At 36.6% G+C, this 19,275-nt stretch overlaps 1 protein-coding gene across 10 annotated transcripts in view; it reads right to left on the reverse strand.

Annotated features, from left to right (window-relative positions):
• Positions 1-19,275, reverse strand: part of mbnl2 (muscleblind-like splicing regulator 2) — a 125,981-nt gene that overhangs the window by 20,449 nt on the left and 86,257 nt on the right. For all 10 annotated transcript variants that reach the window (XM_056463367.1, XM_056463411.1, XM_056463403.1 and 7 more), the window contains exons 3-5: positions 10,956-11,120; positions 10,180-10,380; positions 4,886-5,140 (exon numbers count right to left, since the gene is read on the reverse strand). In XM_056463367.1, the coding sequence (XP_056319342.1) occupies positions 4,886-5,140; positions 10,180-10,380; positions 10,956-11,120 (621 nt within the window). The remainder of the gene's footprint in view (positions 1-4,885; positions 5,141-10,179; positions 10,381-10,955; positions 11,121-19,275) is intronic.

Consider the following 19,275-nt stretch of genomic DNA (forward strand, 5'->3'; position numbering starts at 1 on the left):
TGCTGAAGAGAAAAAAATGCCTCTGTTTTTCTTATAGTTAAATCACAGGTTGCAGCAAAGATGCTGTACGATGGATAAATTCATTTAAAGACATTTTATTGACATGAAAGAAATATTCTGAAGCTCTATTCAAAAACCTTGTGAGCTTCATTGCTGTCTGTATCTTCTGAAGTTAAATAACTCATATTTAATTAACGACTATTATTAATTAAAGAGAATCTGACTTTTCTCTGTTGCTAACTAACAATAAACCAGTTAAAACATAACAAAATACAGCACAACACAAAAATATTAAGCTAAAACTGTCCATTTAAGTTATATTTCTGCACTCAATTATAATTATGAGCTTCCTGCAATGCATACTAAGATTAAATTCTAAAGGACCTACGGCGTGCATTTCTAGAAAACAAGCTAAATATATGTGCTCCAATACTCTAGTTGTGTCTAGGTATGCAGATCAGTAGGTTGAGGAACAGAGCATATATATATGTAGACTTTTAGTAAACATCAGAATCAGATGCACTTTAATTGTGCGTGCTTTCTTGTAAGCAAGAGTTGCATGTTTTGCTCTCCTCCGCCAACATAGAGAACCATTAAAATAAATATGCCACCCACAGGAATTTATCATACAGAATTACATAACCATTGGGGGGAAAGAAAAACAAAGAGAAACGAAAAGAGGAGAAAATGAAGGAACTGCATCATCTGACTTTTAAATCCTTTCTCTAGGGTCACATTTGGGTCGGGCGCAGGGATCGATTGCTTCTGCATTCCTACAGTGTCCTGATCCTAGAGAGAAAAAAAAATCTGCTCTGGTTTCTGCATCGTCATTACAACATAATCAGGGACGCCGCACCTTAAGGCTAACAGCGTTTTTACCCTGTAGCCAAAGCTGCTGGTTTATCTCAGGTCGCCATATGCTCGGGAAAACCTGGGTCTTTATTTAGTTCGCTGTCATTTTATTGTTATGGCTGGCGAGCTGATATTATCCTTGCATCCCTGTCTGACCCAGATGCCTCAGTGGAAAAAGACAAAAGGTTTAGGGCAAAAGCGAAAATGGTGCAAACAGCAAAACGAATGAGGCTAAGCATGTGAGTGCCATGACAGCAAACGCGGCAAAGTAACACCACACCAGCGTGAGATGTGGAAGCGGGAAAGCTTGCTGCTAAATACCGTGTCTACATCATAAGCAAGCGACGCCACCAAACTAGATGCTTACACTTATAATAATATAAAAATATAAGACGCTCCCAATAAAAATTGGCAAGCTCACTATTTTTTTATATTCAATGCATTGCCTTTGTTGTCGCATTGTGAATTTGCAATGAAGACAGTTTTGTTAATTAAAACAGTAGTTTACTTTGCATTGGTTGCATAAAACAATACAGCAGCACACAAATAGCTAGGTAAAATGTTTTATATTTTATGCTTTCTGCATATATATACACTACCTGGCAAAAGTCGTGTCGTCTACCCAAGTTTTAGGAACAACAAATAATAACTTGACTTCATTTGGTATCAGAAGTGGCTTATATGAAAGGTAAAGGCCTCTAGATCAGTGTTTCCCAACCCTGTTCCTGAAGGCACACCAACAGTCCACATTTTCAACCTCTCCCTTATCAAATACACCTGAATCAACTCATCATAACATCAGAAGAGACTCCAAAACCTGAAATGAATGGGTCAGATAATGGAGAAATCCAAAATATGTACTGTTGGTGTGCCTCCAGGAACAGGGTTGGGAAACACTGCTCTAGATTACGCTTATTTGACCAAAATAAAATATAATCATACCTTGATTTTTAATAATTTAATTAGGGCAGTAAGGTCTGACTCTGCTTAGACTAAAGTCTTGTCACTGAATCTTCAATAATGTCCAGTATAGAATATGTGGTCATGCTGCAGTGGAAACAGAATGAATATTGTGTCTGACTCCATCATGAGCTTGGAGGTCTGCATCACTGATTAATAAAGTCATCTGGAATGGCAAAGAAAGCCTTCTTGCAAGACTCCCAGAGCTCATCAAGATTCTTTGGATTCATCTTCAATGCCTCCTCCATCTTACCTCAGACATGCTCAATAATGTTCATTTCTGGTGACTGGGCTGGCCAATCCTGGAGCACCGTGACCTTCTTTGCTTTCAGGAACTTTAATGTGGAGGCTGAAGTATGATGAGGAGCGCTATCCTGCTGGAGAATTCGCCCTCTCCTGTGGTTTGTAATGTAATGGGCAGCACAAATGTCTTGATACCTCAGGCTGTTGATGTTGATCATCCACTCTGCAGATCTCTCACACGCCCCCATACTGAATGTAACCCCAAACCATGATTTTTTTCTTCACCAAACTTGACTGATTTCTATGAGAATCTTGGCTCCATGTGTGTTCCAGTAGGTCTTCTGCAGTATTTGTAATGATTGGGATGCAGATCAACAGATGATTCAGCAGAAAAATCCACCTTCTGACACTTTTCCAAATGATCAACTAGAAGTCAAGTTATTATTGTTGCTTTTACAACTGGGATCCACTACAAGACTTCTGTCGGGTAATGTATATACTGCACTGCACTTGTTGTTGCATTGTGAATATGCAATGAAGACAGTTTGTTCATTAAAACAGGAGGTTTCTTGTGTTGCATTGGTTGCAGTGAGTGCTTGCTTTCATTATTATCAAAAGTTGTCCAAACCGTACCTACACAATGGTGAGTTTTGTCGCATTTTGTTATTTTTATTTTGTTTTTAGGAGCGATGCGGTTTTAAAGTGGTGTGGTGTAGATAAAATAACTGCACTTAAAAAAAAAACCCTGAATCGCTTCTATTATAATCATCAAAGCTTGGGAGCTTTGTTGAATTTCATCATACTCTTCCGCTGATTATAATGGGAATGATCTAGTTTAGTTGCGTCACATTCCTAGCATGCGGTGTAAGCAAAACAAGCCCATTATAAATAACAAAGCTGCGGTATCTGGTATACAAGCATGTAATAATGAGTTTTATTGCGTCACACCGATCGTAAAGTAGACGGTTTTGCTGATTATCACAGAAGCAATCTGGTTTTTCTGCATACACTGCTGACTTGCAATGTAGGCAAAACTCAGTTGCTCTCATTTCAAAAAACAAATCTGTTTGCACTGCAAATGCGCAATATTGGCTTGATGCATCACTCGCGGTGCACATCGTTGCATTGGGTGAATTGCAGTTTTGATGTGCCACTTACTAGCAGTGTAGACAAAACTAGAATGCTCTCATCATAATTCAATAAAACTGTCTAGACGTCAAGAGAGCAATGCAACAAAACTGCAGGCATGCAGAGATTGATAGTCATTGATAGCATGTACTCTAATTGAAGCCATGTATGTCACAAGACGCAACAAAACTCATGGCTTGCCAATTACACCACATGAATCTCTGTTGTAGGTTTGTTGCATTGCTCATTTTCACCTTATATTGCTCCAAAGCTACAAGTGAGCAATGCAACAACATTTTTTCGAGTTATATTTGACGCCATATGCATTGCAAGATGCAACAAAAACTGACATCACTGGTATATAAAACAATACCACACTCAGCAATGTAGTTTTCTTGCATAGCTAGAAGCGTAGACAAATCTAAACATAGATTATTTTTTTATCAACAAAAAGGTGCAAGGAAGAAACGCAACAACGCAGACACTGCAATGCAATGAAAGTTATAATTAAATTCATATATATATATATATATTTATATATATAGCGAGTGCAAAACTTTTTAGTTAAGTTGCAAACTGCGTCGCTCGCTTGAAAAGCGTAGACACGTTAAAACGGAGAAACGAGAGCAGCCTGGCGTGCATCCAAAGATGCAGTTCGGCTTGGATAATAGATGAACCTGTGCATTCACGTCAGTTTGGCATGAAGATGTCATCCATCTCCTTAATTTAATCTTGACTGATTTGAGGAGAGTAGACCTCCCATTGGGCAGAGAAATGGGGAAGTAAGCCGCCCCGTGACCTTGTGCAGTCAAGGGTGTAAGCAAAAAAGCTTTTAAGCCATCGAGCTTATTATATTAATACCCTATTCCTAATAATGATGGCATCAGTATAGTACGAGACGGATAAGAAGGGTGAGGGATTTTATCACACGCCTGTCTTCCTGCTCGTCTTTTTTGTCTTCTCTCTTTTACTAACACTGTTTAATAGGACTAAAATCCTCCCGAGACGAGATAAGGGAGTCGACACAGATTTGGCACGCAACCCCACCCAGATTCTAAAGATGGGTCATGGCTATATAATAATAAAGCAGTGCTCCACATTTAATGTGCTAACATCATCAGATATATCTCAATCGTGAGCTCAACATGTGTTGTCAATTGATTTTATGGTGCGCACAGAACCGAAACTGTTTTCACAATCCTAAGCACTGCCTTGGTTATGATTCAATCCTGCTGTAAATTAAATGCAGCTGATGAGTAGGCCCAAACGGAATCTGCGCACGCAGAAATGATCACTGAATCTGTTTATTAACTTATGTAAATATGTATTGATTCAGTTTTTAGATTCATTTCATCAATATTATTAACTAATAAGCAAATGTGTATATGATTTATTCACAATACAGTTAGTAAAGTCATATTTTCTCTCCTTCGTTAACCAAACAAGTGGCTCTAATTCGATTTGCACTGTAAAACTTGAATAAAAGTAATTATTTTTAGGTATTAAGCTACTAAACTCCAAAAACTATTGAGCATAAAGTTTCTGCATTAAAGATTCTGCGCAGAAATAGCAAGAAAATATCCGCAGATTCTGTCTGGCCCTACTGATGTAGTTTAAAAACGTACACACAATTCTTTTGCACTACATGACTGTATAAGCATACATCAGTATTGGTGTGATTTGAATGCTGCGACGGGCTCACCATGGCTGCAGCGGCGGCCTGCGCTGCGACGGCGGTCTGGTTGGCCTGATGCTGCGCTGCTTTGATCTTGGCCTGCAGGTGTGCTGGAGGGTGGAAATACTTGCACTTCTCGCGCGAGCAGCGGCTCTTGATGTAGTCCATGCACACCGTGACTGTGTTGTCACTCGTGTCGATCATCGGGCTGTCGCTAGGGTGGGCGAAGCGGCAGTCGGTCTCGCCGCGCGCACAGTTACCCCTCTGAAACTCACGGCACACCTGCCGTTCGCGGACGCAAACCAACACACGCAGACAAAACAAACAGGGAACACAACAGAAATATGCAAACAGAAACATGAGTCATTGAAGTTTCTAATGCTTTTATGTATGAGCACAGGTAGGGTAAATAAACACACACGGAGATGAGTATTAACAGCCTCTCTCAGTGTGGGAGGCCGCTTATTATCACACACATCAGTCAGTTGCTAAGTGATCGCACATTTACATGAACACTATTCAGCTGTTATTGTTTCAGCCACACTGATGGTTTACTTGCAAGGAGGCTCTGGATTGAAGAGCCTTCTTCTCATTCTTTCCTGCTATAAACTTTAAATCTACTTCACTATTAAAGACTGTACAAAATGCTGGCTTCCACACAATTCCTTCATGTTGTCCCAACACAAATCGATTAAGCTAACTCAATTGTTTTTGCAAATTTAAGTTGATTGAACATGAAACTATTAAGTAAAACCTCAAGAGTCGAGTTGGTTCAGCTCATTTTAATTAAGTAGTTTGAACAAGCAGCAAAAATTTGAGTGAAGCCTGAAAATCTCCTGATGTCTTCGTCCCACCAACCTGATTTCACCAAGTAGGACATGTTGCTGGATTAACATCTATGTTGATCATGGAACAAAATTCCAATCAGCCAATCAGAATTAAGGGATATGTTTACCGTTTATGTTTAGGCTTACGGTTAGGTTTATGCACTTCTGCGTGAGTGTTATCTGACTATTATTCCCCCCTGATTTTGGAAATAATGTACAGTTATGGTTGGGTTTAGGGGTCGGGATTAGGTATGGATTACATTTTCCAACAAAACTGATGTTCAAGGATTAACATAGATGTTAATACAGGATCGCATCCTACTATGCAAAAACACGACGTGCTCTTTGTTGAGCGTTTTACAGTGATGGTAATATTTGCATTCTGAATTATGGGTTGTCTCCTTTCTGACATACATGCAAAAAGATTAGCCCTCCAGTGAAATTTCAATTCTTTTTCAAGTATTTCCCATGTGCTGTTATTATTATTATTATTATACTACGACTACAACTCCTCCTCTACTACTCCACCACCACTACTACTACACCACTACAACAACAACAGTACAATTTTAACAATTTAAAGACGTAACTAGGTTAATTAGGTTAACTGGGTAAGTCATTGGACAACAGTGGTTTGTTAGTAGCCAATTAAAAAAAATTTAAGGGGCATCTTTCCAGCCAAACTAAAAGAAATAAGACTTTATCCAGAAACAACACAGAAGAAACAATTTAGACACCCCTATAAACATCACTTAAAAAAGAATAAAAATTCCCAGAAGGGCTAACATTTCTATTTAGAGCTGCGTCTCAAATGGCACACTATACACTATGCACTCATTCACTATGTACTTATGCACTTACACACTCAACAGCATAGTATATGTATGAAGTGTTGTCCGAAATGGAGCACTAATGTTTTTTTACTAAGCGGAAATTTAAACCATTTTCTTGATGACGTTTGACGGTTGCCAAATCAGTAAAATAAATGACCAAACTATCAAATAATACCTGCCATGAGTATAACCGCATTGACCATCGGGAGGCGCTATAATCACTCTCATAGGAGAATTTTGCTTTCACCATCCAAAATAAATAAAGTTATCCAATATGTGCGCCCGATAGCTCCGCCCCTTCCGCTACCTGAGCAAACCTGCGGTCGATGAGTGTGTGAAGTGTCCATCATTCCACATTTCATTTTACCGGCTGAATGAGTGCATCATCCAGGTAATTAAAGTGCACTTATTATTTTTTTGAGTTTTCAGTGTGAACGCACTACTTACACTATTTATACTAGAAATTGGCGTAGAATAGTGCATAAGTGTGCGATTTGGGACGCAGCTTAGCTCTATGTTAGCATGTTGATTTCATTTGTCATTACATTAAAATAAGACTGGTCTGTTTGTCATGTATTGCGTAATAAAATACATGCAGGCTTTTTCTTAGTTTTATATATTTGCATGAAAAAACAAACTTTACTAAATCTATTTTTAGTCTGAAAATCTGCTGATGACGTTGTTCAAATGTTCAACATTAAGAATCTAATGACAGTGATTAAGCTAATATTTACATACTGAATTATGATTCGTATTCTTTGATTGCATACTAAGTTCAGATTGGTCTTTATTCTGAATATATTTTGGTCACATTTACATAACTGTACACCAGTGTATGAATGGTCTCTGCTTGGAACATAATTGTTTTTTTCGATGTAATTGTATAATAAATTATGGCTGGTGCTTATATTTATGACCGGCCTTTCCTCTCTCACATGTATTTGCACACTAAATCATGATTGGCCCTTTCTTCGTTCTGAATTCATCTGATTGGAGTCTTTAACATAATTGAATATTGTCTATGATTGTCTCTTCTTTGAATGGTGATTGGTCTTTCTGAAAATAAAATCATGTATTTCTTTATGAGTGCTCTGTTGTTTTGTCCTTTCTTTACATTTATGATTGCCTTTTTCTTATGATTTCTCCATTCTTCATTCTCAGTAATGATATTTTTCTTTCTTTTAAGCATTTCTTTATATTTGTATGACATTTTCTCTACTTCAATACTGAATTATAATTCATCGTTTCTTTGCTGCGTTATTCAGAGTTATTTCTTGCATCATTCATTGCGTTAATGACTGGCATTTCTCTCTTATATTTACTTGCATATTGCAGTATAACTGGTCCTCTCTCTGCTTCATTCATTATTTATACTAAATCATAACTGGTCTTTTGTTGTTGTTTGCATATTTTTGCATGCTGAAATATCCCTCCACTATATTTCACTGTTTTATGATTGTCTTTTTCTTTGTGTTTATTTCCATACTGTATTATGATTTGTCTTTGCATATCTTTCCAAGGGGCCAAACATAATTTTGAGAGTTAGTTTCGAGTCGGAAAATCATAGTATTTATTAGGGCTGCACAATATATATCTTAAAGTTATAGTTATCACAATAATAGTATATGCAATATACATTGCAGACACGTGTGATAAATTACATTTATTTTTAATCATTTATCTAACTCTGACCAATCAGATAAGGCTTTACTATTTTTAACCCCGCCTTCCCAGTAGTTCCTGTTCTGCTATTGGCTGGAGTGGCCCAAAGCTGAACCCAGAGCTGACCATAGGGTATATGCCGAGCTAGTGTTGTTCCCATACTGATAAACTTGACCTGTTATTGAGATTTTTTTGTCCATTTTATACGGTTCATTTTACAGCATCAATGTTGTAGTGTAATTAAAATACAATCCGTTAAATACACTGGCATTCATTCAGTTACTCAAGCATAAAACGAGACAAAAAGCCGTTTACTCGCACGCATCAGAATTGGCAGGCTAGCGCAGAAGCTCCATTGAATATACTAGGGTAAAATAAACGCATATCATAAAGACATGGCGGGGGAAAATGTAATTTAATGCAGTGCTTCTTGTCCAATCTGAGACCCACTTTATTCTGGATATCACTCAGCCAGTGGAGATCGCAGATTTTGAAAGAAAACAGACCTTAAACGCGTCGATTTTGCAATTGCATACACTTCACCGGAAGCGCTTAACCCAGGTTACTGGCAAATTAAAAGTCCTATTAGCATGCTTCGGCATATACCCCATAAACACTTGTAATAATGACAACAGCCAATCAGAGTCGGAATATCTGTTGAGCTTTTTACTCATTCATAGTTCTTTAAAGACTAAATCTTTTTTAGTCTGAATTAGATCTGATATATATTTATTTATTTATTTATTTATTTATTTATTTATTTATTTATTTATTTATTTATTTCCTTATTTATTCATTCATTTATTTATTCAATTATTTATTTATTTATTCATTCATTTATTTATTTATTCATTTATTTATTTATTTATTCATTCATTTATTTATTCAATTATTTATTTATTTATTCATTCATTTATTTATTTATTCATTTATTTATTTATTTATTCATTCATTTATTTATTCATTTATTTATTCAATTATTTATTTATTTTTATTTTTTATTAATTAATTTATCTATTCTTTTATTTATTTATTTTTTAATTCATTTATTTATTTATTCATTTATTTATTTATTTATTTATTCATTCATTTATTTATTTATTTATTTATTCAATTATTTATTTATTTATTTATTTTTTGTTCATTTATTTATTTATTCATTCATTTATTTATTTATTCAATTATTTATTTTATTTATTTTTTATTCATTTATTTATTTATTTATTCATTTTTTTATTTATTTTTTTATTAATTAATTAATTAATTTATTTATTTATTCATTTATTTCAATATCCTCAAATAAAAAATGACTTAAAAACATAGCTAATAAAACTAGCATTATTTTAGGGAATGTTATATCGTAAGAAACATCGGACCCACTTTACATTAATGATTCATTAGTTAATATGAATTAATATACTTAGTAACATGAACCAAGCATGTACAATGCTTGTGTATCATTTATTAATCATAGTTCAACCTTTACTAATGCATTATTAAAATCCAAATTCATGACTGTTATCATTAGTTAATGCACCGTGAGCTAACATGATCTAACAATGAATGACTTTATTTTCGTTAACTAACATGAAGAGTCACTATAATAAATGTTTTGTTCATTAATTGTTGAGGTTAGTAAATGCATTAACTAGCATTGAATAAAGCAACCTTATTGTAAAGTGTTACCAAAAATAAAGTTATCGCAATACTCAACAACATACTTTTCCAATATTTTTCACATATTTTTCCCAATATTTATTGTGTGTTCTAACAAAATGAATCTTTCTGCATGCAATATATGAAGGCCAATTATATGTCAGTAATAGATTTAGCTAATAGAGTGAACCAGACTTTCATTTCACCTACAATAAGACTCAAACTGTGCTTTGCATCTCTGGTTAAGAACTGATGCGACTCCTCTGCAGATTTCTTGAGTGTAACGTCTCTGTGTGAGTGTATGTGTGTTTGTGTGTGTGTGTGTGTGTGTGAGACGCATTACCTCCAGCTTGTCTGTGCGCAGTAGTTTCTGCGTGGAGGACGAGGTGGGCACGCTGACCGGAGGACTGCCCGGGACGATGACTGGGGTGCTGGGGAGCATCTCTGTAGGGACCAGACCCATGCCGTGGCTCATGGGAGTCAGATACGGTGCATAACTCAGACCAGGGTTCGAGCCCAGACCTTGACTCACAGGAAATGTAGGCTGCGGAGAAAGATTTTTGTGATAAAATGACTGTTTCCACTTTCTTTAATTACAAGTACCAAGACCTGCAGGCTTAGTCCCTTATTTATCAGTGGTCGCCACAGCGGAATGAACCGCCAACTCATTCATTCATTTATTCATTTACTTTTCGGCTTAATCCCTTTACTAATCCGGGGTCGCCATAGCGGATTGAACCGCCAACTATCCCAGCATATGTTTTACGCAGCGGATGCTTTTCTAGCTGCAACCCAGTACTGGGAAACACCCAAACACACTCATTTACACACACTCATACACTACGGCCAATTTAGTTTATCATTTCACCTATAGCGCATGTGTTTGGACTGTAGGGGAAACCAGAGCACCCGGAGGAAACTCACGCCAACATGGGGAGAAAATGCACACACCACAAAGAAATGCCAACTGACCCAGCCGGGACTCGAACCAGCAACCTTCTTGCTGTGAGGTGACAGTGCTGAACCATCATGTCACCCACAATAAAGTCAATACTTGTAAATGTTTCATAAACGAGGCCCCATCAGTGTAAATGTGCATGAAGGTGTAGAGTTGTGTACCACTGGTTGCATGGTGGTGCCAGGGATCATGAACTGCATCTGCTGCGCCAGCATGGCTGCCGCCGTCTTCTGCTGGATAAGGTTGTTGCGTCCATTGATTTCCAGCTGCGTCTTCAGATGCGCCGGTGGATGAAGGTACTTACAGTTTTCTCTCGTACACCGACCCTACAGCAAGAGAGATCACAAACACTGTAAGTATCAAAACTTCGGCTGAAATCTCCAGCAAAAAAAAGACCAGCAACTCAAAAGTCCAACATTTAGATCCCATAAAAGATTTCTTATCTAATTCTTCCAAGACTTATTGATTTTCTTTTCACTTAGCTCTATTCGTACAATTTAAACACTTATTGAGTTATATTTTATTGTATTATTAACTTACTTTATTTGACTTTATTTCCAGGTCAATACTGGTAGGTGCAGCAACTTTAACATGACATCAATAATAACAATAATATCTTGTGTATAAAAACATATTTACAAGCAGTTATTTAATTGATTCATCATATTATGTGATAGATGAGCTAGATTTTTAGAGTGTGCAATATTATCAAATCTAATTTCGCTAAACATTATATGTTTATATTGTGTGCAGAGCTTCTCACAGGTTTAACATTTGTGGTGGTAGCTGGATTGAAACACACCTTTTACCCACAGCACATAAATAGTTAACTATGTGCGACAAACAAAACATAATTAGATTTTTAGCACTATTTTTATTTATTAAAGATCTGTTTTACACTTTCTTTTCAATGGGTTAAAGTTAAAAAAAGACTGTTGAAATAAATAAAAAACTCCACTATTTCTCTTACATTTATGCTATTCAGGAGCCATGTGTAGCCACTGACATGTAGAATCTGCTTCTCTCCCTCTCTCTCTCATTCATGTTCAGGTTGCTTTATTGGCATGACATTTTTACAGTATTGTCAAAGCATTTTAGATGTATAAAATATGTAATATATTAACATAATCAAATAATAAAATATACAGCAAATGAGAAATACATGACAGAAAAAAATTAATAAAAACAGACAATACCTCTAAAAATATATAATAATTACAAGAATAAAACGTGTAGATTATTTAAATAAGGTAAATGAGTTCATTACCCATTTCTAATGGTGTACAAATATTCTGCAGCCAATTTGGATGTAATTTCGTCCTCTCCGAGTATTTAGCAAAGCTTTTCTAAATCTTTTAGATTAAAGATGTCTCTCTCACTCTCGTGGCTGTGCGCAAAAATGAACGACAGTTTAGAAAACGAAACCAAATCCTGGACCTTTTAGTAGATTTAGAAACCCTGGTCGAACACAAAAAGGTGCGGGTCTCTGTGGGTCTGCAGAGCATGTGAGACTCTCTGTGGGAGTGTTGACAGGTCTCGCGCGGACAGGACGAGCAGTATGAAACGAGAGATTTTCCACTACTTAATCGCTCGCGGATGTTTGTTTATATTGGGTGGTTTATATTATAAGGATGATTATAATAGTACAAAAAAGTGTATTACTAAATATACTTGGGCGGCAGGTAATATACCTGGGTGGCCCGCCCAAGAAAAGCCCGTGGTTTCCGCTACATTCATTCTTCCATGGCAGGGCGCCACGCCAAGATTTTTCCCACTACGGCTACATTACAGCTTCTCATTCAAAACATTCAGCCAAGTTTTTTTTTAATAGCAGGTGATAATCGCACCAAAACGTATCAAAATGTAAGTGAATTATAACAGCGCAAACTTTTCTGTAACTGTAGTAGTGCTGTGCGTCATTTGTTTAACCCTTTAAGGTGACGTGCTGACTGACTGACTGGCTGACTGTGACAGGTGCGTGATGCGTGAGGCCAGCAAACACGACGTATAGCCGTTTTATTTTATTTCAGAACACATTAATACCGGAGACATTCATAAATATTCCCAGCAAATCTAATAAATGCTGGAGACATACTCGTTACATAAACGCACTAAATCACACCTCAGCAGAGTTTATTTGAGAGTGCACAAGAAGATCTGCACGCTCTTAAAGCGGCTTATATTTGAGGGGGCGTGCAAGACGTTTTGTGCACGAGCAGAGGAAATCGGCACACAAGCAGAGATCCGTATGCTCGTAGGCTATTACATAAATGCAATCTCGACTTCTAATACTGCGCTCGCGACATTTGTCATTGAAATAACGCCACAGGTAGTTGGTAGATCTGTGTAAAAGGCCTGCCGCCACAGCTGGAAAAAATCCTGGAGGAAACACTGAAGCCTATGTGTGGGAAGCATTCTGTGTGTGTGTGTTTGTATATATTTACATCTGATAAATAAGTATTATAATATGTAATTTAGCAATATAAAACGTTTAGTGATCAATATTTTGACATTAAATACTTCATTATATTACGCAGTAAATGACATGAACTATACCAGGGATGGGCAAACTCGATCCTGGAGGGCCGGTGTCCCTGCATAGTTTTGCACCAACCCTAATCAAACACACCTGCTTGTAGCATTCTAGTGATCTTGAAGACACTAATTAGGGTGTTCAGGTGTGTTTGATTAGTGTTGGAGCAAAACTCTGCAGGGACACCGGCCCTCGAGGATCAAGTTTGCCCATGCCTGATCTACACCAAAATACTCATGATAAGAATATATACAGATTCATTTATTTTGCTGTTTTTTTTAATCATTATTCATCGATTTATTTGTTATTTTATTTGTCATTTATTATCTGTTCAGTCATTTATTTTTATATATATGTCATGTAAGAAGACTTGTTATGAGGGAGGGGGTTAAGTGTTCATTTATGGTCATAAAAGTGTTTAAACAAAGAAAAAGTAAAGCAGAGATTGCAGATTTGTACACACCGAATGCTATTCACTTGTGTTCCATAAATAAAGTTAATACAGAAATGAATATACACAAAAAACAGTAACACACACCTACTGCAACATACATGAATGAAGCTGCATACATGCATGCTGTAATATTAATAAAGTAGGCCAAAGTTGGAAGAATTTTCAGCGCAAGGTCAAGCGTGTGTTTGCATTAAAGCTCCACTGCAGGATATCCAGTGACACAGAAGCCGACCTGATCCTGAGATGTGAGAAACAGTGGAGGAGGGGTTAAAAACGCAGCGGCAGCACATACTGCGGACATGCAGAGACACAGACAGAGAATCTCACTGCCTCTGCAGATGCTGCGGCGCCCTGCATGCACTCGCTGGAGGTGAGAGATCTGCACTGTAACCTTCAGCGCGAGTATCACACACTCACAAGATCATTTAAAGGAGAACGAAGTACAAAACTATGCATCCCATTCATTACAATAATAGTAATTTTGATTGAAAACATTAAATATACTTTCATTAATTTACAATCTTGGGCGACGCGGTGGCGCAGTAGGAACAGTAGTGCTGTCGCCTCACAGCAAGAAGGTCGCTGATTCGAGCCTCGGCTGGGTCAGTTACCGTTTCTGTGTGGAGTTTGCATGTTCTCCCTGCGTTCGCGTGGGTTTCCTCCGGGTGCTCCGGTTTCCCCCACAGTCCAAAGACATGCGGTACAGGTGAATTGGGTAGGCTAAATTGTCCGTAGTGTATGAGTGTGAATGAGTGTGTGTGGATGTTTCCCAGAGATTGGTTGTGGCTGGAAGGGCATGCGCTGTGTAAAAACGTGCTGGATAAGTTGGCGGTTCATTCCGCTGTGGCGACCCCAGATTAATAAAGGGACTAAGCCGAAAAGAAAATGAATGAATGAATGATTAACAATCTTTATCTTTACTTTTAGCAGTAGTATCTTAGTAGTAGCATCTGTCAAATAAAAAAGAAAATGATCGTCATATACTGCTTGACTTTGAATAGAAGAATTTGTCAACAGTCAAACATCACTACTTTATTTGCTTATGAAATTTGAATGCAAAATTAGACACATTCATTCATTCTTTCCTTCGGCTTAGTCCATTATTTATCAGGGGTCGGCACAGTGGAATGAACTGCCAAATTATATACATGGTTTCCGCTACATTCATTCTTCCATGGCGGGGCGCCACGCCAAAATTCATCCCGCCACGGCTACATTACAGCTTCTCATTCAAAACACTCTATTTTTTAATAGCAGGTGATAATCGCACCAAAACGTATTAAAAGGTAAGTGAATTATAACAGCGCAAACTTTTCTGTAACCGTAGTAGTGCTGTGCGTCATTTCACCCTTTAAGGTTACGTGCTGACTGACTGACTGTGACAGAAGCGTAAGGCCAGCAAACACGACGTATAGCCGTTTTATTTTATTTCAGGACGCATTATTAAATATTCATAAATATTCCTAGCAAATCTAATAAATGCTGGAGACATACTCGTTACATAAACGCACTAAATCACACCTCAGCAGAGTTTATTTGAGAGCGCACAAGAAGATCTGCACGCTCTTAAAGCGGCTTATATTTGAGGGGGAGGCAAGAAGTTTTGTGCACGAGCAGAAAAAAATAATCGGCGCGCAAGCAAAGAGATCCGCATTTTTTATTTTTTATTTCTTGATTTTTGCATTTAAATAAATTTAATTACATTTAATTAAATATGCATTTACATTTTGGGTTTAATTACTACATTTTAATAAATTAATAAATCTAATTTAATAAATTAAAGTGTAATTAATATAAAGACGTTTAGGTTTTGAAAAATGCTGCTTTACTTTGCATAAAAGGAAATGAATATGCAACTAAAGCCTATTGCATCTATTGCCTTTGTTTTTCAAATGGCTTCAAAATGACTTTATAAAGTGACTTTAAAGAAGTTCCATGCATTCAATTTGATAAAGATCTGTTAATATAAAGTCTTTTTGCTATTAATATTCATGTTAATAGTTCAAGAAATCCTTGAGTACTTTTTTTGAGATGTTAACAGATTTGTGTGTGCTGAGCATCAGTTAAGACAACTTTAGCATCTGTCAGCTTTAATTGTGGGAAAAACTGGATAATTTTGAGGTTTTGTCAGCTGATTTCATCTTCCGGGTTTAAAATAATGTTTGTTTGGGGCGGGATCAAAATCTGTGACTGCAAGTGGAGTGACGACGCATCGGTTTCTCATTATTATTCATAGCGGAGTTTTCTTATCCTATGATAATAGCCTGCTTCTTATTTATTGATGAGAGCACGTGGTTTCCGAAGGCAAAGCAGACCTGCCAAGCAAGGAGACCCAATGATTGGGTGAGACTGCGATCGTATGTGTTTGTTTCCATGATCCATGGGCTTTGTTTCATGTTTTACAGCAAAGCTGCAGAAAGCATTTATGTCAGAAAAGCTGTACAAGAATTGTAAAATTAGTTCATTACAGTCTATGGTTCATTATTGAGACACATCGCCTATATCCATGCTGCTGTGTTCGCCCATGTTTAAAATCCTCCAGATTCCCAACAGGGTTAATGGATGCAATAGAACAGGCAAGAGACCTGCTGCACTGCTATCCACTGTGTCTGCATTCAAAGCCGGGGACTGAGGAGGAGAGAAGTCTTCCTCATTTATAGTGTTTATAGAAACATGAGTATCTTTATAATGATGTGTATATGAAATTACAAAGAACTAATGTGGCAGGACATTAAATTACTTACTGTATATTTCTTTGCATTTTAACTTTGTAAACTATAAAACCATGCGTCTCACGGTTTGTGTCTCATTTTGACAACAGTTGTTCGCTCCCCTCTTTTTTTACCCTGCACTGCCGACCATGTCCACTCCTGCCTCTGCCCGCAGAGCTCCACACCCATCTCAGAGCATTTTTTATTTCTGAGGTAGACTTGAACTGAAAGTTGGGGGTTTCATGGCCCTTTAAATGCCACTTATGTTTGTGTGTAAGTCACTGAGACCAAGCGTATGCATGCTAAAAATGAATAAAATACCAGAGATGTCATTGCACTTACAGATAGGATGTGCAAACATTAATATAAAACCTACAGACTGATGCACATTAGCATGCATGTACTGACGCATTTCCATTAGGGAATAACTGAATACATTTAAGAGTTGCAGCTGTCAAAAATCACATGCAATAAATTATTCTAACACTACGACAAAATGAAAATGTCAAACATGAAAGCAGCATAAAAGGATCTGTATTGACACAACGTCCTTGTGCTTATTTCACCATTCTTTATTTGATCATAACATCTGTCCTTATCAAGGGTATCAGTGGCCCGTATGAGCTCTGGTTTACTCTCTGCATTGTTGCAGGAAGACACAAATCCCTTGAAAAACATCTTGAGAAGCGCTGGCAGGAATGTGCGTGGTCAGCTTATCTGAGCTCTTCCTTGCTTGTGCTGCTTTATGACAACAAGGATAAAAGCGCGAGATGTCCAGGTATCCTTCCTCACTCAGATTACAATGGCGATAGTGTGCTATAAATAACCCCAAACTAGATCTAAACGGAGCACGGCTGTCATTTCACTGATCTCAGAACAGTTCAACATCGCTGAATCAGCTCACCGCAGCAAACATCTGACTGCTGGTAATGCGCTCCAGATTGATCAGAGCCAAAAAACATTGCGTTCGCAATCATTTAAAAGCTTTGTGTTATTGACTCAGTCACAGATTTGTGTTTCACTCACCAGACTAATTATTCATTAATGTGCACGCATTGAACCCAACAATATCTACACTGAAAACCCTAATGCTGTGTTTAATTAAACAATTAAGTAAAGTTGACTGAACTTAAAATTTAGCATTCTGGTTCAATCACTTAAAAATACGAGATAACTTAACTTATATACCATGAAAATGCACAAACTTAAGATTTCAAGTGTAGTGAGCTCAAAATCATAATTAATCCTTTAAAAAAAATAGGTCATTTTCACAAATGTAGTCTTGACTGTAAAATTCTAATATGTGCAACCTTTTAAGCGCAAGGTCTTTGTTTAAATCAGAAAACAAATGGCTTCAGGTATAATTATTCATCATTATGTGAATAAATGGCTACTTATTTTTTGTTTAAAATTGATTTAAACATTTTTTCATAGTACATTATAACACACACGCATGCACACACATGCATATATATATATATATATATATATATATATATATATATATATATATATATATATATATATAGTCACAGAATGAAATGTCTGTCATTTTTTTGTTATGCACGGAATAATGGAAATAAAAATGCTGTTCTAATGGAACTACAGGGCAGTAGAGGGCGCTGGTCAGATACCTGGAATGTATAATAGGTGAGTGGGTGACTGAAGAAGAGATTCAGTTGTGGTCGAGGGAACGCCTGGTTCCTTGGAGCTACTTCAAACCTTGTGTTTTAGGTTCAGCCTAAGGACTACCTTATTGTCCAGATAACTGAATGTTTGGAAAATGTATTGGTATGCAGTCTGAATAAGATTTGACGTTTTGGATACCATCATTATGAAGTTTTATTCTGCAAGTCGTTAAATCAACGCAAAAGTAGATCAACATATTTCAATCCACTCAATGTTCTTTTTACTCTGAATCAGTGACCAGTTGTTTTTTTTTTATGCCTAACTTAAGGACACGATCATCACCCAACAGCTAAGACATTTGTTTTGTTTTGTTTTGTTTTGTTTTGTTTTGAGAGAAGTTTCAAAGATATTGGGGGTTTCTTAATTTTATTTTGGCTACATTATTCTTTAATTCAACATATTTTCCATCTAAGAAGTAAAATATATATTTGCATAGTAAAAAAAAAACTGGTCACTGATTTGGAGGAAAAAAAAAACATTGAGTAAGGTAGTCTCCCAAAACCTGCATATTTAAGTTTATTTAACTTGCTGGCTTTGTAGACTATACTTAAATTGTTCAGTTCACCAAACTTAGTTGCCTCAATAAACTGAACAATTTAGGTATAGTCTACAAAACCGGCAAGTTAAATAAGCTTAAATATGCAAGTTTTGGGAGACTCCATTCCTCATGAGGCAACGAGTTTACTAAATGAATTTAGTTCAGTCAACTTATCAGGGTTTTCAGTGTAGATGGAAACAGGTAAGACTTAACGAAATATCTGGTGTGATATGCCAGCTAAATTATACACAACTGCTCCAAAATTAAGTTTTTTTAATGCTTATTTTCTGCTTATCAAGATAAGATTCAAAATGACAGATTTGATCAAAAACTACAGTAAAATTGTGATTTTTATTTCTATTTAAGTTTTTAAGAGAATATATTTTTTAAACTATTAATTCTCGTGATGCAGATAAGCTGCATTTCAGCAATATTACTCCAGTCTTCAATGTCACATGATCAATCAGTTGTCATTCTAATAGGACTTCATGCTCACAGAATAATTTATTATTATTAAATAAAAAATCCCCCTTAAAAAGAACTATTTGATAAACTA

Source organism: Danio aesculapii, chromosome 1 (assembly GCF_903798145.1).
Source record: "Danio aesculapii chromosome 1, fDanAes4.1, whole genome shotgun sequence".
Lineage (NCBI taxonomy): Eukaryota > Metazoa > Chordata > Actinopteri > Cypriniformes > Danionidae > Danio > Danio aesculapii.